The 25,095-nt window shown below is 43.2% G+C and overlaps 1 protein-coding gene across 10 annotated transcripts in view; it reads right to left on the bottom strand.

The window, feature by feature from the left end:
- Positions 1–25,095, bottom strand: part of cacna1g (calcium channel, voltage-dependent, T type, alpha 1G subunit) — a 347,077-nt gene that overhangs the window by 11,775 nt on the left and 310,207 nt on the right. For all 10 annotated transcript variants that reach the window (XM_079577933.1, XM_079577934.1, XM_079577929.1 and 7 more), the window contains 6 exons: positions 22,892–23,001; positions 19,163–19,296; positions 16,946–17,016; positions 8,694–8,772; positions 7,402–7,523; positions 3,856–4,287 (listed from right to left, as the gene is read on the bottom strand). In XM_079577933.1, the coding sequence (XP_079434059.1) occupies positions 3,856–4,287; positions 7,402–7,523; positions 8,694–8,772; positions 16,946–17,016; positions 19,163–19,296; positions 22,892–23,001 (948 nt within the window). The remainder of the gene's footprint in view (positions 1–3,855; positions 4,288–7,401; positions 7,524–8,693; positions 8,773–16,945; positions 17,017–19,162; positions 19,297–22,891; positions 23,002–25,095) is intronic.

The following is a 25,095-nucleotide window of genomic DNA, read 5'->3' as shown; positions in this document are numbered from 1 at the left end:
CCCCCAAGCCCCAGCAGAGGAGTGCAGGCATGTTTGGAAGCGGAGAAAGTCCCCTGCCTTCTGCAAATAGAATCTTTAGACATCAACAAAGCCCAGCGGACTGCTTTCCCATGGCACCCTGACCCTGAGACTGGCACGTCCCGTCCCCAGGGCACGCATCTCCGACGGCCTGTGAGCTGTCTGTCTGCACGGGGGACTCGCTTTGGTAGAGTTTTAACACTTTGCACGATTTAGCATGTTTTAGACCTGGGCTGGTCCGAGTGCATTTGGACCTGGGTATGTAGGTCCTTGTTTGGACTTGGTTTAGTCCTGATTTCGGTCTGGTGCATAGGTTTGGAAATGGTTTGCTGCTCACTCTATTCTCCTCTTATTCCAGCCGCACTCAGCCCAGTCCGACTGAATGAGCCGCACTGTTGCCGTGAGCGCAGTCAAGATACCATCGAGCGTCAATTCAAAATGGAGAGGGAAACGCCCACCTCCACCAAAATCCCTTTAAGACAAGTGCAGCGCCTTCACGGAGGAGCGGCCAAGAATGTGGCGGAAATGCGTCGCCTTTATCTGCATTTGAGACAGTGAAACATTACCACTGGAAGTTCACCGTACGCAGGTGTTTTGCCGTCGCAAAGCACAAAGACACTTTGATAAAAAGCCACTCTGACCCACACAATAAAGTGCTCCACATGTTTATAAATCTGATTTTGTCATTCAAAAAGAATAAATGAACAATACGTTAAAAAACATCTAGGTCTATACAAACATACCAGTTAAATATGGAGTTTTTGATATAAATAAATCACAGTTATTACTAAGTTAATATTTCTTCATGAATAAAGTTGCATGAATATACAGTGCACTCACAGAGACACCAACAGCTAACATGAGGAAGGTGGCCCTCAAGCATCTGGTTGAATTAACACAGATGAATAGATGAAAACTAGCTTTTTGGTTAACTCTGACATATTTTACAGTTGAGCTGTTGCACTGTCCTTGCAAATAAATAAATAAATACACATTGCGAGCCATAACGGCCTTTGCTCTGCCCAATCCCCGTCAGACCTTGGAAGCTAAGCAGGGAAGGGCCTGGCAGGACTTGAATGGGAGTCCAGGAGTGTGTGGTGGTGGTCGGAGGGGCCGATGACACAGACTGGTTGTCTCGCTTCCGTCAGTCTACCCCAGGGCAGCTGTGGCTACAATAGTAACTCACCACCACCGAGTATGGAGTGAACGAATAGTGCAATGTAAAGCGTCTTTGAGTGTCCAGAAAAGCGCTATATTAAACCGATGCATTATTATTATTAAGAGACTTGCAAAGGACTTTTTACTGCAAATGTAATCATTCGTCATGATTATAGCCTCAAAACCTATCATTTGTCAGTGAATCTGAGCCGCAATAATCTTAGCCAGTCTTAATAATGTGATGGGACACAGTAAAAACGGCTCTTAAATGCACTGCATTGGTTTGTGACCCTCAACGTCGTATAAACATCAGTGTGCTGCCCTCGATGAAAAAAACCTTTGGACACCCCTGGAAGTATAATGCTAACAGGTTGTATAGACTGTGTTGTATTCTGTGCTGGGCTCACTCACAGCCTCACCCTCTGCCATCAGGCTCATCAACACTGGCCCACAATCACATAATAACAATAGCAGTCACCACCATGAGCGGTCAAGGGGATAGACGATAAAGTCTGTCTGTCTTGTTTTGTTTTTTTTTACCTAGTATGTTTTATAGGCTTCATAGGCTTTTTATAGACACGTGGTTTGTGAATGCACCTTCACTGACAATGGCAATAAAATCTATTCTGATTCCGACTTGTCCTGCCGCTGTGTGTCCAGCGCTGGGCAGTGCTGTTTGTTTTGGCTCGTTGACCTCGTCTTATCTGCCCGCTCACACAATGACCCGTTATTTAACACACTCAAAACTGTCTGGCCCCGGCGTGACTGGTAAATGTGCGTGTGTGACCCCGTGTGCGCCAGTGCGAGCCCTGCTGTGGCCCACAGGAGCACATTTGGCATCGCTGGCAATGTTCCTTTACATTTGGAGCTCACATTTAGCCCCCCGGAATGTTCCACAATGAGTGTGTTCACATCCTCTCGAGTATCCCGGTTATTGACAGGGATTTGATGTTTCCTGGTTTTGTCTGGTTCATGTAAACACAGAATCCATGGTTGCAGTTTCCTGGATAAGTCAATATCCAGGTTATTACAAACCAGGATATTCTCGCAGTTTCCAAAGATACTGTACGATGTAAACACAGTATCCTGGTTACTGTGCCATGTAAACACAGTATCCCGGTTACTGTACGATGTAAACACAGTATCCTGGTTACTGTACCATGTAAACACAGTATCCCGGTTACTGTACCATGCAAACACAGTATCCTGGTTACTGTACCATGTAAGCACAGTATCCCGGTTACTGTACCATGTAAACACAGTATCCCGGTTACTGTACCATGTAAACACAGTATCCTGGTTACTGTACCATGTAAACACAGTAAACACAGTATCCTGGTTACTGTACCATGTAAACACAGTAAACACAGTATCCTGGTTACTGTACCATGTAAACACAGTAAACACAGTATCCTGGTTACTGTACCATGTAAACACAGTATCCTGGTTACTGTACCATGTAAACACAGTCTCCCGGTTACTGTACCATGTAAACACAGTATCCTGGTTACTGTACCATGTAAACACAGTAAACACAGTATCCTGGTTACTGTACCATGTAAACACAGTATCCTGGTTACTGTACCATGCAAACACAGTATCCCGGTTACTGTACCATGTAAACACAGTATCCCGGTTACTGTACCATGTAAACACAGTATCCCGGTTACTGTACCATGCAAACACAGTATCCTGGTTACTGTACCATGTAAGCACAGTATCCCGGTTACTGTACCATGTAAACACAATATCCCGGTTACTGTACCATGTAAACACAGTAAACACAGTATCCTGGTTACTGTACCATGTAAACACAGTAAACACAGTATCCTGGTTACTGTACCATGTAAACACAGTAAACACAGTATCCTGGTTACTGTACCATGTAAACACAGTAAACACAGTATCCCGGTTACTGTACCATGTAAATACAGTAAACACAGTATCCTGGTTACTGTACCATGTAAACACAGTATCCTGGTTACTGTACCATGTAAACACAGTAAGCACAGTATCCTGGTTACTGTACCATTTAAACACAGTACACACAGTATCCTGGTTACTGTACCATGTAAACACAGTAAACACAGTATCCTGGCTACTGTACCATGTAAGCACAGTATCCTGGTTACTGTACCATGTAAACACAGTATCCCGGTTACTGTATCACGTAAACACAGTATCCTGGTTTCTCACCATTGCTGACGTACTGAGCATGTGCAAACTTTTGAAACAGATACAGCAGGAGCAAAAACTTTTCTATATTATATATCCATTTTATCTGGTACTGGGCTTTTAAAACCTTATATCTTAAAAATAAAAAAACCTAAAAAGTAAATTAAAGTAACCTTAAAAAACAACTATGTTTTTGCTCAGTAGTATCTCCGGTGGAAGTCAGTGCTGCTCTCGGATCAAAGAAATTTTAAGTTAATTAAATTTGTTTCAATTCTGTCGCTGAAGCTGGGAAAGAACTCTACTGTTTTAAGTTCTTCCTTGGATAGATCTTGTCCCTGTGCTTGGGAAATATCAGAAAAAGCCGTGCGTTAGCTAATTACCATATTTGTCATTAGCTCCGCAACCCTCTGGAGCCTACAAATCCAGGATACTGTAGTTGCTCATGTAAACAGGGAAATATGAGTGTCCTGGTTTCTCAAACACATGAACACCCGAGTCTCTCACCTCACACTGGGGCTCCACGTCCGTACAGGCCTCGTCCCTCGCGTTCTCACAGTCTTTGGCCATCACTGCCGCAGTGGGCGAATCCACGGGCCTCTCCCGCTCGCTCCCTGCGGACCTCCAGGGAGACCCCCCACTCCCCGACCTCTCCAAGCCCAGCCCGAGAGGCGTCAGCGGGGGCGACCGGGAGCCTGCGTCTCCTCCCCCTCCCCCTCCTCCTCCGACGTCGGCGTGCATGCCCATCTCCAGCTCGGCCTCCATCTCCGCCTCCTCCTTGGCCTCCTTGTTGCTCTCCTCCAGGTGCTTCATGAGCACGGCGATGACCACGTTGACCAGGACGAACTGCGCGGTCAGGACGAAGGACACGAAGTAGATGGGGGAGACCACCGTGTTGTAGCAGGTGCCGGTCTCTTGAGCGCAGTCGCGGAGGGTGTCCTGGTACAACGGAAATCACAAAAACGACCGAGCGTCAGGCCAAGGGCATTAGAGAAAAAATGAAAGCAGTACATGTGTGCGCCCATACGAAGCCAGTAATGTCTGTAAAACCGCTGCGATTCATCCACCAGGCCTGTGTGTGGCGCTGTGACGCTACCACAGATAATCGAACAAGAGGTAGTTGGCGCATGCTCAGTAAACTTTTGTGGAATGTAAACATGGATATATGGATAAATGTAATCAGTGCATCTCTAGCTTTTAGCCACTTTTCATTTGAAAAAAATCCGCCTAAGATTTTAGATTTTATGGATAGAAAGATAATACGATCCTATGCGGCGATACGTCACAATGTCGGCCTTCTTCACATGTGTAGGGGCCCATTACACTGCGTTCCAAATTATTATGCAAATTGCATTTTTGTGTCAAAAAGGTAAAAAAAAGAAAAAGAAAAATGAAACTCATGGATGGTATCGTGTCTCAGGGTTCTTTGAATCACTGACATTAATCTCAGAGCCATGGGATGATCAGTTTTCAGGTTAAGCCCAGTTAAGGGAAAAACTACTGAAAAAGAGTGTTCCACTTTATTAAGCATCGTTTTCAAGCAATATGGGAAAGAAAAAGGATCTCTCTGCTGATGAAAAGCGTGAAATAGTTGAATGCCTTCGACCTTCGATATTTCATGAAAGATTAAGCGTAATCATTGTACTGATAAGAGATTTGTGGATGATTCAGAGCACACTCAGGTTTGTGCATATAAAGGCACAATAAGGACGGTTTCTGCCAGACTAACACATCAGATTAAGAGAACAGATGCTACAAAGCAGCATACAGGTATTTGAAGCTGCTGGTGCCTCTGGAGTCTCCCGAACATCAAGGTGTAGGACCCTCCAGAGGCTGCAGTTGTGCATAAACCTTCTATCCGGGCCTCCCCTAAACTGTTCATTGAAACTGATGAACAGAAACAGAAACGGCTGCAACGGGCTCAGAAATACATGAGGACTCATTTTCAAACAGTCTTGTTCACTGATGAGCGCCGTGAAACTCATGATGTGGACCCCCTTCTCCCCTGACCTCAACCCTATTGAGAACCTTTGGAGCCTCAACAAAAAGAAAAAAACTTCTATGAGGGTGGGAGGCAGTTTTCATCCAAACAGCAGCTCTGGGAGGCGATTCTAACATCCTGCAAAGAAATCCAAGCAGGAACTCTCCAAAAACTCACAAGTTTAATGGATTTAAGAATTTTGAAGCTGCTATCACAGAAGGGCTCCTATGGTCAAATATAACTCGACCTGTTAAGATGTTTTTGATTGAAATAGCTTTTGATTTCAGTAAATATGACCTCCTAATGCTACAAATTCAACAAATGACCATTTTCAGTTAATTACAAGCCTTAAAACGTATTGAAACAATGAGTTGCATAATAATTTGGAACAGTGGATTTTGAGGTTTTTACTATATTTATTTTTGAAAAAAATACTGTTATCACTGGGAGATTTTTTCAACCACATTAAAATGTTCCTCTAGTAGTTAAATACTTGAAAATGAGCATCATTTTCAAGTCTCATTGAAAAATGTCATTTGCATAATAATTTGGAACGCAGTGTAATGCAGCTGTACACGAGGAAAGATGGAAAGAGTTCAATTGGATTAAATGGTTGTGTTGCTCGGAAGTACAGAAATAAAGTTCGTCCTCGCTCCTGTCAGGCGAAGTGTCTCGTACTTGAACTATTGATTTCAAAGAAAAGTTGCTGAAGATTAAACGTGTAAATTAGTCATTGCACTGAGCACACGATCCATCACCACACATATGTTTTCTTAATGTAGCCATCTGTTGGGGCCAAACCCTGTCAACCATTCTACGGAGACGGTCCAGGGACATCAGTGGAGGAAGGATGCCATATGGACTACATTAGTGCTTCTCAAACTGTGGCAGGCGGACTTCGGTTTTGCCAAAATTCGCCGCTCCTTTCCCAATGGCTTCGAATGGAGGAGATAATGGAGGGGACAATGGGTTCAACTAGAACACATGTAGATGAAAGAAACCTTAAACGCAAGCCTCTGTAGGAAGCGTCCACTGAACTAGTTCATCAGTCATTTGTGACAGACTTATTTAAGGCCAGAACGAAAGGGCCGTGGAGAATACGGTGTCAGTCCAAATCTTACATATTTTCATCAATCTCAGTCAATCTGTTTCATCCCATGCCCACTTTCTCCTTCCTTGTCCTACTTTTGCATTTCGAGTGAGGGGCGCCGGAAGTATTGTTCGCCCCCAGAGCGCCAAACAGGGTGGGTCCGCCACTGGCAAAGGCGCGCTGGGTAATCGGGAGAGCTGCTTTGGGGCCTCCAGAAAATAAATCTATTTATAATGGACTCTCACAGTTGTTCTGCAGGCCCAAAGGCTTTAACTGGGCTGCATCAGGAGCCTCAGAGCTCAAAGCTGACTGTGGAGATGTGTCAGGCCCAGATTATGTAGCGGCTGATGTGAAAAGAGGTAGAATCAATCGAACAAGCTGCGATACTATCGGCTGGCGCTCTGCGAGGTGCACCAGAAGTCTGTAGAGGCTTGGGTCGGTTTTAATAATAAAACTCCCGGGCAGAAATTATATCCCAGCACGGCCCTTGTAATGGATTTCATTAGTGTCAGATTGTTTCTAAATACTTTCCATGTATTGCTTTTAAGCGAGTGCTCAACTGGAAACAACTGTTGCTAGTAAGCTAGGTTAGTTTAGCATAACATTTTGGCGCAACATAAAAAAAAGAAGCGCTTTGTTATTTCTGGCTTAAGGTGTGTTTTTGCATGAGTCACATTTGTCCCATTTTTGTTGTGTTTGTCCCATTTTTGCGTTTTTTGTTTGTTTACAGACTATAACCCCATGCAATCTCATTTGAAAGCTAAGCTAGTTTCTGAAAATATGTGTTAATATGTGCGAGATCTGTGCGGTGGATAGCAGGTAGCTGGTAAATTAACCGCACCGGACCAGACCGATTCGATCATGGACGTGACTCAAAACGAAAAAATGACAGAAAACTCTACTCGAGGCGTGTTTCTGACGAGGAAACGACCTCCTCACGTGGCGGGAAAAAAGCGCCGAAAAGTGTGACGGGGACTCGTACCTTCATGATGCCGTTCCAGTTGTCGCCGGTGGAGACGCGAAAGAGCAGCAGGAAGGCCATGCCAAAGTTCTTGAAGGTGGCGTAGCGTCCCAGGCCTTCGCAGGGGTGGAGCTCATCACAGACTGTAGAGACAACAGAAATCTCACGTGGAATCGAAATACACAGGCTTTTTCTACCATTATTATGTTACATAATTATATTTTTGTCTTCTGTTTTGAACTAGTCCCTCTTTGCTACTGTCATGTCCTGGGGAACTTTAATTATACCCCCATGGTCTATTTATGTCTACATCCAGCCCATATGTTTGAATAGAGGGCGATTATTTGTGCCGGTGGTTAGTGGCTAGTTAGCCCCGGTTAGCGTGTTTATAATTACCTACAGCTCATTGTTGATGAAAAGTCTGCAATAAACCACAAATGAGACAAGCCCGGCTCAGTGTGTGATCATCATAAAGGCTGTTAAATGTAGTTGCCAGCTTTATTTACTGTTATTAGTGCATAATACTTGTTTTCACAGACTCGATCCAAGCTAGCAGCTTGATTAGCAGCTAGGTTAGCCAACTCCGGTTTCTAAACGATCGGCTACGGCCAATTGTTAAAGAAACGTGAGCAATAAACCCAGTGTGTGATTCATGTTCGCATTTTGCTTTATGTAGATGGTTTTATTGACTTTATTCATGCGTATTTCTTGTTTTCACATGATCGATGGGAGCTTTAGCTTGTAGCGTTAGCTTTGGGAATGCTTGTGCATCATCCAAGCGCAGATCTGGTCACTAATATTTGTTTTCTTGTCGCCGCTTTTCATCCTGGTGTTAAGGTGAATGAAACAGCAATGTGTGTCTTTGTAAAAGTCGTAGAGGTGCTGTAGCTCCGGTTCGCAACACGATGAAGCTAATCCTCCATGACTGTTTACATCCGCAGCGGCTCCGCTCCTACATAACAAAGACCCCTACTACAACTACAACCACTACTACTTCTGGTTTCCATTCTAATGTAACCTTTTGGATCCTCATCTGTCTTTCTCCAACACCTTGCTCTTCTCTTTGTGCTGAGACTTGGACAAAATTCGTGAGACTTCTTTCCGTTCCGGTGTCACACAGAAAGACCTACTACAACCACTCCTACTATGACAACGACTAAAGCTACTGCTACAAACCGTAATACAATGATAAGGCCACTCGTCGACAAAACCGTGCGCAGACGTCCTTAGTCAAGTCCCCAAAGGAGCGAATAAATAAATGGCCGTTACAAAATCTCTATCTTCAACGCAGACATTGGCGAGCGCGTCCTTACTCAGGTCCCCGAACAGCTCCACTCCCAGCGCCGCGAAGATGAAGAAGAGCAGCATGAAGAGGAGGCCCAGATTCCCCACCTGCGGCACACAAAGGGGACAGAGTCAGAAAGGGAAAAGACAGACACGGTAAAGATCAGGAGGCCGGATTTACCAAGACAACTGCTAGATTTGCTACAAGTCCTTAAAATGAGCAAGTGCTATTCTGTGGCCGTGTTGTAGCTGATTTACCATTGGAAGCTGTGCGTGTTCTTAGTGACGAGTGTGGGAGCGAAGATTATGAGGTTTTGATCATACTCGAAATTAGAGTTTGAGATGGGAAAATGGAGCATGGAGCACATCCGAGACGTCCTGGAACTGGTGAACAGCAGGACTGAGGACTTTAAAAGGAAGCTGTTTGATAGACAGCTGATTGGTTTGACCCATCCTCCCCGCCGGGACGCAAGGAGCAGGGGATCCATCTCCGGATGTGGAGCCAGGCTGATGTACATGTTTTTAGTGGTTGGGGAAACTGGAAGAAATCTACGCAGACACGGGGAGAACATGCAAACTCCACACAGAAAGTCATGTCCAGGTGGGAATTGAACCCGGGACCTTCTGGCTATGAAGCACAAGCGCTAACCGCTGCGCCACTGTGCCACCCAATGGAATAGAAATGAGAACCAAGGACTTTCTTTTCCTTTGCTAATGCTGTGGCTAAGCTACTGGCGCTAACACCCGCAGCTTGATCACTCTCTGAGGACGCTCTGTGGCCACTGAAAACATTATGAAGGCAAAGTTCCTTGTTTCATTTGCAGTGCTGTGTCATTTAGCTTTTACAGAGGAGCCAGAGAATCTAATCCAACAGCAGTGAAGCGAGCGCACTCGCAGGTACACACTTTATGCAGAATAATTAGCCATGCGCTCCTAGTGTTAATGTCTTTTACAGACCCTGAACATAATGTGATAGACTTGAATGGCCTTTAGCAGCAGATAGAGCTGAAACTATAATATCTGCTCCTTTGCTGTTGTTTAATGGGATTCAAATGCCGCAATTATAGAACTGTTTTGTTTTCATGCAAAATGTCAATTTGAGCCTTTATATTACCCAACATTACCTTCTAATTTAACATTCAAAGCTGAATCCGAAACTTCTTGCATGTTATAGAAAGGGATGCCCAGACAGCCATTTGGTTAAACTACTGTAATATGCAATGGGTCACAATGTATTATTCTTACAAAGGATTTAATATAAAAGGAAGGAAGGAAGGATTTTATTTGTTAAGCGCCTTTCACTGACATGGTCACAAAGCACTTTCCAATTTTACATCCACTCCTTTTTTAGTAGGGATGTACCGATCCGATATTCAGTATCGGTATCAGTAGCTGATCCGGGAATTTCGAGAGTATCGCATTGGATTGGATTTGATAACTGGACGGGTCCGATACAAGACTGTTGTGAATCTGCAGTCATGGATCTGCTCCAGCCTGCAGGTCCACCGCAACGCAATGCTCCGAGGTTTATCACTGGAGCTGCTGCAGATCCAGGACCACAGGTTCATGGCCTTCATGCTATCGCTAAGCTAGGATGCTGATTTATTTGATTTGATTTGATTTATTCTTATTATTGTGTCTTGCACATATGTAAGAAAGACACATTTCAAAACAGAATTCAAATGGCTGCCAAAATAAAATCACAGAAACTGTAATCTTAACTGAACAACATCACATAAGAGGATATAAATTAAAGTGTCTACTATCACTAACCTGCTGCTAACACCTGCTTCTGAAAAACTTGTGTAATTTAAAATTCAAAGCTAAAGCCCAAATCTCTTGCATGTTTATTAAAAAAAAGCCAACTGGTGAAACTACTGTAATATCCAGGCTATAACATAATGATATATATTATCTAAAAATATTTTGCAAAAAGACTGTATTGGATCGATATCGGATCGGTATCGGCCAGATGAAGTGTCAATATATCGGATCGGATTGGGAGCTGAAAAGGCAGATCGGGACATCCCTATTACATAAACCGTCAAAACAACACAATTACTATCTGAACTTTGTAAATGAGCCAAACACAAACATTTGAAAACGTCTTTAATGCCACAACAGCACCCGCTAAACCACATCCTTTTTCTCCGCACCACAGCACTGCCATCAAACCTACGCCTTTGTATTATATATTGCTTTTGCTGAAATGTGGACATCGAAACCGCTGTGAGCCAGTATGAAGCTTGCCTTGGGAAGCATCCTGTGCGCATCTTCTAAAAGTTCTCGCTGAGTACAAAGGTATTTTCAAACCACTGTTTCATTTTCAAAGACGGCTCCTGTTATTGGGAGATCGCCCCAATTATCGTGGGCTTTGTTTGTTCTGTCTCGTGCTGTAAAACTCTTCCAGCCTTCAAAGACGAGCGTGCTTTTTACTTCCGAGCAGCGCTGTCCTTTGGGTCACGCGTTTATGGTAATGACAGCGGAAGGATGGCCAAACTCAAAGTGGCGTAGTGGATTTGTATTATCTCGTGTAGAGATTAGCAGCGGGACAAAAGGCTGCTTGGAAACGCGACAGACTTTCGGAGGCGCTTTGTCAGAACCGTCAGTGGGCTGTGACAGGCTGACGAGCGGCCGGAGAGAGAACAACGAGGAAGTGTGGATGTGAACAACAAAAATAACTCGTCACAATTCCGGCAAAAAATCGCAAACACCAAACGCATGTTGGATTTCAGGACGCTGGGGGCAAAATGTCAGTGAACCTATTGTTCATTGTTTACCTAACTACACTGTAAATTCCGATCACGGTGGTAACATGAAATAAAGTGTTATAATTACTAAGAGACCTGAAATTTTCAGCATTGACCCTCTATTCCATGTAAGAAGTACATTTTCAAGAGAACATTGTGATTAGTTGATTTTCCATTTTACAGCAACATGTTTCCTGTCCTGTTGTGCTCACGCTCATTCTAAAGTATCCATTATAAGATTCTGTCCCATTTACTAGGATTCGCCAGTATTGAATAATATAGGCTTAACTTTGGCTTTACTTGCTTTTCTCTTTATCCAGAACATGATTTTAGTAGCTCTCACTAACCTCCCCTGTGTCCTCTACTGCCGCCCTGTAACGGGAACTCGACTGTCTCGTAACCGTAACTACAAGAATAATAGTACAGGTGAAGACCATATTTAAGTAACAAAAGTAATCAGTACTAGGAATTCCCAGTTGCCTGTACTAACATGTCTAGTAATCAGAACCCATATCATAAGTAATGAATACTCTGAAAGCCCTCTTAATCATACTAGCGTTAGTAGTAATCATTGCTTAACATCGGGCTTAATAATTATGCATTGGGTTTACAACTTATTCCAAGTAAACGCAATGAGTTGGAAGTTACAGTGTATAGGAAAATACACTGTGAATTCCGATTAAGGTGGTAACATGAATAATAATAATTAATAATAATAATAATTATAACACAAAGTGTTATAATTACTAGGAGACTTGAATTTTCAGCATTTACCCTCTATTCCATGTAAGAAGTACATTTTCAAGAGAACATTGTGATTAATTGATTTTCCATTTTACAGCAACATGTTTCCGTTCCAATAAGAGGGTTTTGCCAGTATTTACTAACTTTACATGATGCCAGTAATGATTATTTGTAGTCCTGTTGTGCTCACACTCATTCTAAAGAATCCATTATAAGATTCTGTCCCATTTACTAGGATTTGCCGGTATTGAAAAATATAGGCTTAACTTTGGCTTTACTTGCTTTTCTCTTTATCCAGAACATGATTTTAGTAGCTCTCACTAACCTCCCGGTCCAAAGTGTAAATATTAACCATTTTGCATTTAAAAAAAACGTATATTTGAGCAGCATCAGCTTCGTGGTTGTATAAGCTACGCAGCGGCGGAGTGATCTGCCAGAAAATAGTCCCTCAAAATGTGATCATTCATATGATGCAAGGTCAGTTATATTCCAAAAATGATTCTATGGACACAGATATTTATATGGTTGGTCTGGTGTTATAAGTGATTTGCCTCAGGTGCTCTGTGGAGCGGGTCACACTGTTTTTAATGCAGGCTAGCTGATACCATAGGAATGCGCTAGCCTTGCACTAGCCTAGCGCCACAAAACTCTTCAAATATAAGAACTGCATGAATTACAAAAAAAAAAATCTCCAGAAATCAGCAACACTCTGGATAACTAGGAAATGAGGCCCTATGTCAAAAATCCTGTAATATCCCTTTAACCTCTTAACTCCCGCCTGAACCGAGAGCATCTTTTTCCTCACGTCATCAGATTTTTTTTCCATCATTTTTTTTTGTTGGGTTTTCAACTCATTTTTGTAACTTTTTTGTCATTTTTTTATCAAATTTTTGTCAATTTTTTTTAAATCTTTTTGTCACATTTTTGTCATTTTTTTGTCAATTTTTTATCAAATTTTTGTCAATTTTTTTTAATCTTTTTGTCACATTTTTGTCATTTTTTTGTCAAAGTTTTATCACATTTTTGTAATTTTTTTCGTCACATTTTGGTCATTTTTTTGGGTCAATTTTTTGTGACATTTTTGCTACTTTTTCATCAATTTCTCATCACTTTTTGTCAATGTTTTCTCGCTTTTTTGTCACATTTCCATCATTGTTTTCGTCCTCAGTTTTGTCGCTATTTTCACAGCTTTTTTCCAGACGCTTTTGGACTGGGGGTAAAGCCAAACTGGAGAAAATGTGCTCGGTTCAGGTGGGAGTTAAGGGGTTAAACATGGAGAGGCTTCTTCGTAGCTTCAACTGAACGATTCTGCCAAAAAGGTGAAAATCACCAATCACACAAAAAAATACATTAAGACATATTGAAACTAACTTAAACTAGTATCTTACTGGGTTATAGATGAATATGATAATTGAGCCCTATTTGGATTTGCCAAATAAATCTATATAAATCATACGACACCCCGGCACACCTGGATGCTACAGCGCATCCAGGTGTGCGGAGGAGAATGTCCTCAAACAACACGTACTTTGCAGAATTGTGTAAACACCGCAGTTCTTTTAACCCGTCCATTGCATGAGCACTTCTGACGGACAACAACACTGCTGCCTCTGTCCACAACACCTGAGATTTATAACCAAGGAAAAGCACTAAATCTACGACAGATGTGTTTGTTTTTCACTTCCCTGCTAAACCCCAAGCCGCTCTAATTTAGCGCCGCATAACAAGCTCCTCCGATTCCACCCGCCATCCTCCAAAAACAAAACAAAAAAACCTGCAGCAAAGTCTCTCTCCTTCGCAAATCTGCAGGGGCCCGGTTATGCAAACACCTGTCTCCTGAGTTGAGGGAACTCTCGTGGGAGTTTGCAACAGCGGAACCTGGCACAGGGGGGGAGGGGGGGGAAGCCGGGGAAGGAGTCGGGGATATGCTGATTTTCGGGGACAGTCTCTGAAGGGAGCAAGCGCAGCGACTTACGATGGGAAAGCGTGTCCGCGTTCGGAGGGAAGGGTTTACGGTCAGGCAATGTTTAGGTGTCGCTTTCCTCCGCGGAACTCCCCTGACATTGTGAAGTGAAGCTCCGCTGTAAAAAACAATCCTTTGGTCGAGGCTGTCATGGTGAATGCTGAAGAACCTCGGCGTCTATCGCGTGCTGCCTTGGCTAACCGCGTTGCGTTGCTTTCTTCAATGACGGCGCGGTCGGAAGCATGTCGGTCAAACAAACGCTTATTAGGTTTACAACATCCTTTTCATGGAGTATTGTTTTGTGCACGGTCTGTATACGGTGCAGCGCCCTCACTAAGTTCACAAGGTTTTCACACAATGACTAGTATGTATGCTAGGGCGGAAAGGTTTATCGATATCGAATCACAATCGAGGTTTTGACCACTGCACTAACCTAACCTCAAGAGGCTGAGGGTTTGCATTTTGTCTCTGGTATTTGAGTGATAGATGCTCAACAATCAGAATTTTGCGATCCCAGGGTCAGTCTGAGTTTCCATAAAGAAGATTCTAAGTGTTTAGATGGTTCTTTGTGAATCCATCCAGGACTTATTTTGCTCACGTGGCTGTCCCCTGGAGGTACTTTGAATGTTGGGGAAACTCCTCCAGAAGAGGGCGCTGTCCATCCATCCATCCATTTTCTTCCGCTTTATCCAGGGCCGGGTCGCGGGGGCAGCAGTCTCAGCAGAGATGCCCAGACTTCCCGATCCACACACACCTCCTCCAGCTGTTCTGGGGGGACCCTGAGGCGACAGGCCCGCTCGGAGACATAGTCCCACCACCGTGTCCTGGGTCTTCCACGAGGCCTTGTCCCACTAGGACATGCCTGGAACACCTCCCGTGGGAGGCGACCAGGAGGCATCCGAAACAGATGCCCGAGCCACCTCAGCTGGCTCCTTTCGACGTGAAGGAGCAGCGACTCTACTCCGAGCTCCTCCCGGGTAACTGAGCTCCTCACCCGATCTCGAAGGGTGCGCCCAGCCACCCTACGAAGGAAACTCATTTCGGCCGCTTGTATTCGCGATCTTGTCCTTTCGGTCATTACCCAAGGGCGCTGTCCACATAAACCAAATATTCTTCTAATTTGTGGCAGTTTGAGCAAGAATGTGTTGTTTGACTTAAGTCTAAAAGTAACACGACTTCCTTCACTCATCATTTCAGCAAGATTTGCCCGAAAACTCGCAATTAGGGTTATTTCCTCAAAAACGTGCAGCCCTAAAGTACGTACGTCAGTGGATGCTCCTCTTTGACTACGAGAAGACGAACCTCCCCCAACATTTCACTCAAAAAATTGCCAAATAAAATAGTAAATGTAGGTATCAAGTTGCAGAATAAATCCACTAGAGTGTGCGAGTGTTGTGTGAGAATGTCAGTCATTTCAGTGCGGTCTGCTGAGACTCCATGTGAAATCCCGTTGAAGCTTGGCTTCCAGAAAACCGCCTCTGATTGGGTAACTGTAAAACAGAGCTTCAAAGCAGGAGGCGGAGTCACACCCAGCAGCTGAATGCTGTTTGGCTTCCTCCACACAAAAGGGACTAAAAAAGCTTTGACTGACAGCTCTTGCTCCTCCTCAGCGACATTAGCACTAGTGTTAGCATTAGCTGCAGTTCATGACTTTACTTCAGTCATAGACGATGTTTTATGAGAGCTTTCAAAAGAATGGACTTCTGGCGTTAGCTCCTCCTACTTTAGCTGCAGTAGCCACAGTAACATCATGACACAAACACAAAAGCTCAGAGTTAGCCCTAACATGGACCTGGTTTCTTTGTTTAGTCCTACTTTGGACCTGGTTTAGTCGCAGGTTTTCTTTGTTTAGTCCAAGTTTTGTTCCAGAGTTGTAGCCACTGTTTGGACTTGATTTAGTCGCTGATGAAGGAGTACTGCAATTCCCCAAAGCATTAGGCATTATTTAATTGGCTAATTTAAAGACTTTCCTTTTAACTATGAGTCAACAGTGAAAATAAATCCTGTCTGCACTAAAGGCTTTGTGTAAAAATGTAAGGGACAATGTTGGTACAGGTTTATGCAGGTCCATGTTAATGAATAGACCATATCATGAGCTTCCCCTGAACAACCAGCTTCTACTGACAGATGGACAGATGTACTAACACAGCCCATGTAATAAAGCCAGATCCAACTCACCATTCACGCACACAAGTCCAGCTAACCCACGTGTTGCCTTACATAACTAACATTTTTAGATATTTGCAATCAGTCAGAAACATTTTTACACATAAACCTGATCCATCTTTACCTGAAAAAGGCCTTTTTCACTCCAGACGTAATATTTGCAAAGGTTTACTATCCACAGTATGGTGCATAAAAGTTAAAGAGATCTTGATGTACTTACATAGAGGAGAATTGAAAGAGGTTAATAAACTCAGCACAGACAACATTTTCATCTACTCAAGCATGTGGATTAGCCGTGGGTTCTTCTGATCCCAGGGTTTGGTTACTCGGATCTTCGAAGAAGAGCCATTTTGTATTGCTGACCGCGACTGCAGTCAGGAAGAGTCTTTGAACAGACATTTGGACTCAACTAAACTTTACCGCAGACTAGAATTAATTTGTTTTTTGTGGTTGGCTTTTCTTTTGTTTGTATTTCAGATGTCTGTATCGTCTTTACCCAATTGTTCTTCCCTACTTTAGTCCGAACAAAAGACTTCGAAAGCTTCCACTGTGAGCAAAGGAGACCGCGGAGAAGACCAAGTTCCCACTGGAGTGCCTGGGAGCGCCTTTGTGGAGATTGGAGGGAGTGTGTGGGTTGCGGGACGTGGAGCTTCCATACCTGAGGCAGTGCTTGCATAACAGTGTCCAGCAGGGCCCTCATCCCAACGGCCATCTTCAGAAGCTTCAACACTGTGGGACAAAAACACAGAGGATCACTATCCCGAAGTCAAACAATGCAATTTCCACAGCGCAAAGCCTTCTCCAGCACATCCCAAAGATCTGGACTCTGGCGTCCGATCCATCTCATTCTCCCCGAGCCACTCTTTCACATCGTGAGCCCCATGACTCCTGGCATCGTCATCGTGGAATATGCCCGTTCAATGGAATAACCTGGTCATTCAGTCACCAGAATATTAAAGACGGCTCGTCCTTAATTCCCCCTTTCACACCACTGTTATGGCCGTCCATTTTGCCCCGCTCTCCCTGCGTCTCGGCCCTCTTCCCCAAACCCGCTCTCTCATCATCAGCTGCCTCTTCATGACGTGTCTGCAGCTCATCAGCTATTTTCAGGTGGGCCGTATCCATCATGGCCGCCGCTCCCGCTGATGTCCCACCTTGGCGTGTTCTCTCTAATCATTTATGCCTGGCTCATCTCACTCTGTCGCCGATCTAATTCGCTCACTGTCGTCCGGACATTACTTCTACCACCCGGGAGAATTTGTCAAAGTGGCAAAGAGGAACTGCTTTATATTATGCAAATGGACCAGCCTTGATTAGAGTTTAGTTGCAGCATGTATGTTTAAAGGTACTGTTCTATAAATAGTTATCGTATGGGTGAACATTACTGGATTTGTGCTACGAACCTGCTCCCAGTGTGATGTGTAACAATTTCCCCCTATTGTTTCTAAGTTTAAGTCTGGTCCAGGGTCTTTAAGTCATCATCCTACCATTCCTGCCCCCTCCAACTTCAGGGAGAATTTACATGTCCGCAATTTTCCTGCTGGTCCAGTTAAATCAATTTTACTTGTTATGTTTGTGCGTAGGACGTGGTGTCCAGCGCCTCAGTGGTTCAGACGAGAGCTCAGACTCAGTGGTTCAGACTGAAGCGGTGCTCAGCGAGGACTGCTGCTGCTGTTTTCCCGCCTCCTCTCACTCGCCTGGGTCTGGCTTTACAGCGAGCACCGCTGTGTGTGACGATTGGCTTTTATCTGACTAAATACTTAGACGCTTCTTTCCCCCATGATGCGGTGGCGTTTGTGTGTGGGGCTGGTGTTTTCTTTACTGCGAGAACTTTAGGAGTCACAGTTCTGTTGAACAGGAGCCAAAGCTCAATGTCCATGTGTGAATTAAACAGACACTCGTTCTCTGCTCTGTTCTCAGGCTCCTCGAGGTCTTATTCCAGACTTCTGTTTTATCAAAGCTGTGTGGACTCACAGCGACTGTTTGCTCCTCCCACTGTCCACAGTTGAGCAGAGGACACATATAGTTGTTTTTTAGATGATACAACTATTTAAAATAACGGCTATTTTAAGTTTCTCTTTGGTTTAAAATGATGTAAAAAAGTTTGATTTTGATGTTGAAAAAAATATTGTTTTAGCAAAATATGTTTTATTTGCATTTTTACATGGCAACTTTTACAGTATAAGGAACTACAACAGGGAATAGGGGGTACATGTATTTTCAGGTGAAAATATATGTAGTTCATACTTTTTGCCATAGATTACTAACATAAATATGAGGAAAATATAAATTGCAGATTTAAATGTATAGTTTTCATTTCCGGATGTATTAGTTACAAAGCTTTGGGATTTTGTTATAAGCAAATAAAATCTGCAAAAACTCAAAAATTCGCCTCGGTTTTTGGGTTCAATAAATCAGTCTGGGAAGCAGGTATAAAAAATCCCTCAGGAAAAAAAAAAGTCCAAATATTGTTAAGTCCAAGTCTGCAAAGTTTGGAGTCTGTAGGAGCTGCTAAGAGGAGAAGTAAAACCTCCTTTTGATTACAGCGTCATCTCTGTCGCCTTTCGTGCTACACGTGGATACCAAACATGTCAGTATTTGTGAATGAATAAGCATAGGAAAGGCAAGGGAGTGTGGCAGTTTCTAGGGGAATCTTCGGCTGGCTATAGCGGACAAAACATCGTAAAATAAGCAGAAACACAAAGGATGAATTTAACAAACCATGAGTATAGTATTAGAACTTATAAGACTAACTAACTTTTCCTAAACCAAACTCTTCCTGACTCACGCCAAAACTTCACAATCTAGACTCCAAACTTCTCCAAAACCACTGCTAATCATTCCTTTTCAGTAACTGTAGGGGTGGCTTCCAAACCTCGAGCGATCCGCAGCACCCGCATGATCCGTATGATGGTGGGGTTGATGGGCAGGGACGCGTTGACCTCGATCTCCTCCAGGGTGATGCCCATGATGGACAGCAGCACGATGGCCAGGTCCAGCTGGTTCCACCTGCAAACCGAACACCGTGACGTTAAAAGTGACTCCCCTTTACCGAGCACATGCTTCACCAGTTTGGCACAACTCAAATCTAAAAGCTTCTTGGAAAAATTAGTCAAAATAGCGGCAAAAAAATTAGATGAAAACTCGACAAAAACGCAACCAAAAAGAACATGACTAAGAAGTGTCAAAAAAACAACAACATGGCAGCAACGCAAGGAAAAATCTGAGCTCAGTTTGTAAGTTTTGGCTTTCATTACACTGGCCTATAGACTGTAAGTCAAGAAGCTTTTAGATTTGGGTAAAACCGAACTGAAGAAAATGGCTCGATGAAAGTGGGGCTTAAGCGGTTAATCAGAAAGCCCTTCTTAGTTTGAAAAATGAGGAGAGCAGGAACAGGATTTTCAACAGTAAACGATCAAGCTCCTCCCCCTCCTTCCTGATTGGACCGGACAGGCTGGTTCACTGGGAAAGCTTGTCTCATTGGTCAACGCGGGGAGGATGCTAGACTCTGATTAGTTTCTGAGATCCGGGAGGGAGGGACTTTACAAGAATAATATATTGATGTATCATACAAGCGCACATTTTCTCCAGTTTGAAATCTAAAAGCTTCTTGAAAAAAGTGTGAAAATAGCAACAAAACATGACTAAAAAGTGATGAAAGAGCAAACAAAAAAGCCACAAAGAAGCAACAAAACAGCGTCAAAAACGTGCCGAAAAAGCAGCAACAACACAATAAAAAAAAAAGACAAAATAGAGACAAAAATGCAACGAAAAATGACAAAAATGCAACAACAAAAAAGTGACAAAACAAAAAAGTTAGGAACACACGCGGTCTTAGCTTTCAAATGAGGCGTTTACACCGGCCTATAGGCTGTCTAGGCAAGAAACATATCGATTTGGGTAAAGCTGAAGTGGAGAAAATGCACTTGGTTAAAGTTAATAAGCAAAACAGCGTTATTGGGTCTGGAGTGTTGACGTTTTACAGGCAATAAAAAAAAAAAAAGGTACAGATCGACCATTTTTCCTCATAACCGAGTTTACTAGACACAGTGAAGTTGGCTTTGGACTTTAATTCTTCTCCCTCTGAGTGGACTTGGCCTGGAGTCGGGCCGCGTTGTGCCGGACCGGTCCAGGCCTGGGTCTGGCTGCGCGCTCGGACACGATGGAGCCCGCGGTGGTCAGCGGTTCAAACTTCACAGGCCCCGTGTTTGTTTGTGTTTGCGGATTATGTGGTTTGCGTGAGGAAGCCAGGGATTTCCGAGCAATGAAATCATCCTGCGCGGCGCGTTTTACAAGCGTTTAACAAGACCCCCCCTCTATATGTGAGTGAGAGGTTATGGAACGAAGCCTTTATCTTTTCCCAGCGTCAGGGGCCAGGTGAATGTTTGTCAAGCTTTAAGGCTCGGTTCTTTCTGTAAGGTTCACAAAAGTTGACCGCTGTTGGTGGATGGATAGAAGTAAAACCAAATTCATGCAATTTGTTAAACCTTTATGCACGAGCCACATGAGATCTCATCACGATAACTTCACGATATGCCGATATCACTTACATACCCTGTATCACTATTATGCGATTTTTAATCTTTTTACCATCTTAATTTCAGTAATAGTAATAGTAAAAGCACTTTGCATTTAAATACTCAAGAAACCACAGTCTTATGAAATAAATAAGATGAATAAAAACTCATTAAAAAACTCATTAAAAGTAATATACAGTATTTGTGTGACAGTGTTTGTTCTTCGTGCTTAAAGCAGTACTAAGTAACTCTTCCCCCTAGAGGCCACAAGCGCAACTGCAGGTGTAGTAGCAAGTTACGATTTTTTAATTTATTAATTGTCTTGGAGAGTAAATACTACGCTGACAGGAAAGGCGAAGGGAGAGAGGGTTACTGTGCATCCAATTATACAATAGAAATATTTTTTTTCACTCAAACTTGGCAGTAAATACTGTTTAAAGTGACGCTAGCCCGCAGTTAGCTTTGCCCGTTAGCATGTTAGCTTCTTCTGCGTGATTCCATTAGTGTGTATTGCTTTCTCCGCACCGGGGGCAGTCAAGTTGCAAACATGGTTCTCTGGCCAGAGACACCAGGGGGAGATGAAAGACCCTCCAATCATCCCATAAACACTTGTATTACCCCCACAGGGACTACGGGAAGGATTTATTAAGGTAAATAAGTTACTTAGTACTGCTTTAAAACTGTAGTACTGTTCTGAACTCTTGACCATTATTGGCCTCTACTGACTGAAAGCAGTACTGCAGCCTCATTCAAATGCTTTATGTTATCGTTCATTAATATGCATTAAATCGTCAAAAATATTGATCAATACTTCTCATATTGATATCAAATGTACCGTATTTTCCGGACTATAAGTCACACTTCTTTTCATAGTTTGGCGGGGGGTTTGTCTTATACTCCAGTGCAACTAATATGTGATTTTTTTCCCTCTTTTAAAGAAAGTTTGGAGTGAGTGAGAAAGCGGAGGTTACTCTTGCAATGAAGTTAACAAAACAAAGCTAATCACGGGCAAAGAAAGCTAGATGGTCACGGCTAGAGGAACGAGTTTGCAAATAGGAGCTTGAAAAACGTGCTGCCGGGAGAGGCTTGTCGACGGTGCAGTGGTATGTTTTTTATGTTGTAGTTATCTGAACTGTTTATGTGACGTTAACACACCAGACACCTATTTAGTTTGTTGTTTAGCTTCATGTAGCTAACCATCAATATGTTTCGCTAGCATACCGTACGCCTGTTCAGCCTGTAGTCTTTTTATTCATTAGGCATTTTATGGCTGGTGCGTCTTATACTCCAGTGCAACTAATATGTGATTTTTTTTTCCTCTTTTAAAGAAAGTTTGGAGTGAGTGAGAAAGCGGAGGTTACTCTTGCAATGAAATAAACAAAACAAAGCTAATCACGGGCTAAAAAAGCTAGATAGTCACGGCTAGAGGAACGAGTTTGCAAATGAGAGCTTGAAAAACGTGCTGCCGGGAGAGGCTTGTCGACGGTGCAGTGGTATGTTTTTTATGTTGTAGTTATCTGAACCGTTTATGTGACGTTAACACACCAGACACCTATTAAGTTTGTTGTTTAGCTTCATGTAGCTAACCATCAATATGTTTCACTAGCATACCGTACGCCTGTTCAGCCTGTTGTCTTTTTATTCATTAGGCATTTTATGGCCGGTGCGTCTTATAGTCCAGAACAACTTACAGTCCGGAAAATACAGTGTCTGTACTATTGATATCAATATCAGAACTATCGATATCATATACGATACATTTCATATCGCATCGATATCACATCGTGGTGCAAAATGTTACGAGACATCGCAAAATCAAGAGCGCTTCACAAGAAAAGTGAAAAGAAATTGGATTTGAGCAGATTGACACAGAGGAGTCCCATACAGCCTGTTGGGTTAGCATGTTTGTGAAAGAAGACCTTTGTAAAAATGTATTAATAATGTAAATTGTATGTTTAGTTTTTGGCAGGCAAATTGTTATTAATTTGAAGCTTTAAGTTATGGACCTTCATGTAATGGCCTGATTTACTAAGCCGGGGCAAAATTAATTAGAAACTACTGTATAAATGAGCAAAGGCTTTACTGACTTGTCTTTGAAGAAACGCCTGAACCCGAAGGCCGTCAGCTTGAAGACCGACTCCAGGACGAAGATCAGCGTGAAGATGTAGTTGCAGATTTTGAGGGCTTCATCCAGTTCCTGATGACACACCGGAGGAAAACAAAGGTTAATGTACACTCAAGCAAGGCGCACTTTGACCTCTTAACCCCCACCTTAATGGAGTTCAGCATTACCCAGACCTTGTTGTTTCTGAAAATATGTGCAAGATCTGTATGACATAACATAACGTACAGCTGGTGGACGGGAACTGGTTAAGAATCCTGGATAACCCACAATATTGAACAATTAATGTCACTCTCCCAGACTGAATGGATTGTTGCGCCTGTTTATTTCAAAATTCATCTCTTCCTCCCCGAATTAGCCGCTCTATTAATAGGTCTCCCACGCAGCGCTCCTTCCCCTGCTGCCCATGAAAAGGCCATCCGAATGGGAGCGTTCGCTTTCGCCTGTGCAGTGGTCTGACCTTTAGCAGCGAGGCGGGCAGTGGGGATTTCTCTAACATCTCCCCAGTGGACACTCATGACTCTCTGCTTGGATTATTTTCAACCAAAGTTTCGTTTGTAGCCCGCAAATTGCCACGTTGTTATAATGCATGGGCCGAGTGACCAGAGGAGCTGAAAAATCAACATTTAAAGCAGCGCCCTTAATAACCCCTTTCCGTCGTCCCTATGGGGGTAATACAAATGTTAATGGGATGATTGGGGGGTCTTTCATCTCCTCCTGGTGTCTCTGTCCAGAAAACCACAATTGCAACTTCCCTGCCATTGGGTCGGAGTCACCAATACACACTAATAGAATCACGAAGAAGAAGCTAATGGGCAAAGCTAACTGCGAGCTAACTGCTAATTGGATGAACAATATCCCTCTGTCCCCTTGTCTTTTCTGTCAGCGTAGTATTTACTCTCACGGACAATTAACGAGTACAAAACCGTAACTCGCTACGACATCTGCAGTGGCGCTTATGGCCTCTAGGGGCATGAGTTACTTAGTACTGCTTCAACAGTTACGAGTTCAAGGTGACTTCAGCCCATTACGAGTTCATAATGTGCTATAACTTCAGCCACCGTATGAATGTAGTGTGTGTGAGTGAGTGGTCAGTGGTGGTCGGAGCGCAAGTTTGCAATCCAGCATGGTTATAGAATGAGCTAACGTAGCTAATGATACGTACGTGGCTAGCACTAATTTTCTACTCATGTCCTTAGTTGGGCCTTTTTGTAATAAAAAAATACAGTAATTCAAAGGGGTGTAATGGTGCAGGATGGGCAATGGGCGAAAAGCCCTTCTCTTTTGTCCTGGCGGGGAGCTGACATTGCTGTAATACCACCCCCTGGTGGCCAGGGGCGACTCCAAAAGACACTCGGGTTACTATGTAGCTTTGGACCTTGTTTAAAGGAACAGGACAACGTTTTTCCGTACCCCCCGTATGGAGCTATAGGAATACATTGGGAGAGGCCAAATGCTAACAACAGCTTTGGCCGTTTTGCGTGACTGAGGGCAAACACAAAGACCAGACAGGTACGCGTCAACTCGTCTAAGCTCAGGCAAGAACATATCTCAGTATGGAAAAACGGTGACCTGTTCCTTTAAACTGCTTAAAAGGACTGGCTCCAAAGAGTTTCTTTTTAATCTAAAAATTGCTATGACCCACGTGACAACGCTGGGCTGTGTCATAGTTTTAACCACGCTGGTTTTTGTACATCAGCACTAAAAAAATGAAGCCCAAATCTATGATTGACAGGCTCTGGAGCTCTGTGGAGGCTTCCCGCCTTTTTGTTTCTTTTGTCTGTAGGAGGAGATTGAACAGCCATGTTGCTTTCACTGACAACATGGGCTCATTGCCCTGAATGGGGCTGAATGGATCATCACGGATCTCTTGTATACTGTATCTGTGTGCAAGACCCATCACGGTGCATCACGGTGCAAGAGTGATATAAACAATAAGCTGATCGTGAATAAAAAACCCTAAATGTTTAGGTATCGCTTTAGATTAAGGTGTGCTCAGTAAGTATTAAGTAATTATTTTAGGGTACGTGTTAAGGTGAGGGTTTGGTTAAGGGTTGGCTATGAATAAGCATATAATTAATGGCCTACTAGTATGTTAAAAGATAAAAGCATAATAAGCAGTGTGTTAATACTTTACAAGCATATTATTAATACCTTATTAATACTTAA

This window comes from Gobius niger, assembly GCF_951799975.1.
Source record: "Gobius niger genome assembly, chromosome: 19".
NCBI lineage: Eukaryota > Metazoa > Chordata > Actinopteri > Gobiiformes > Gobiidae > Gobius > Gobius niger.
This window is presented reverse-complemented; position numbering and strand designations above follow the sequence as displayed.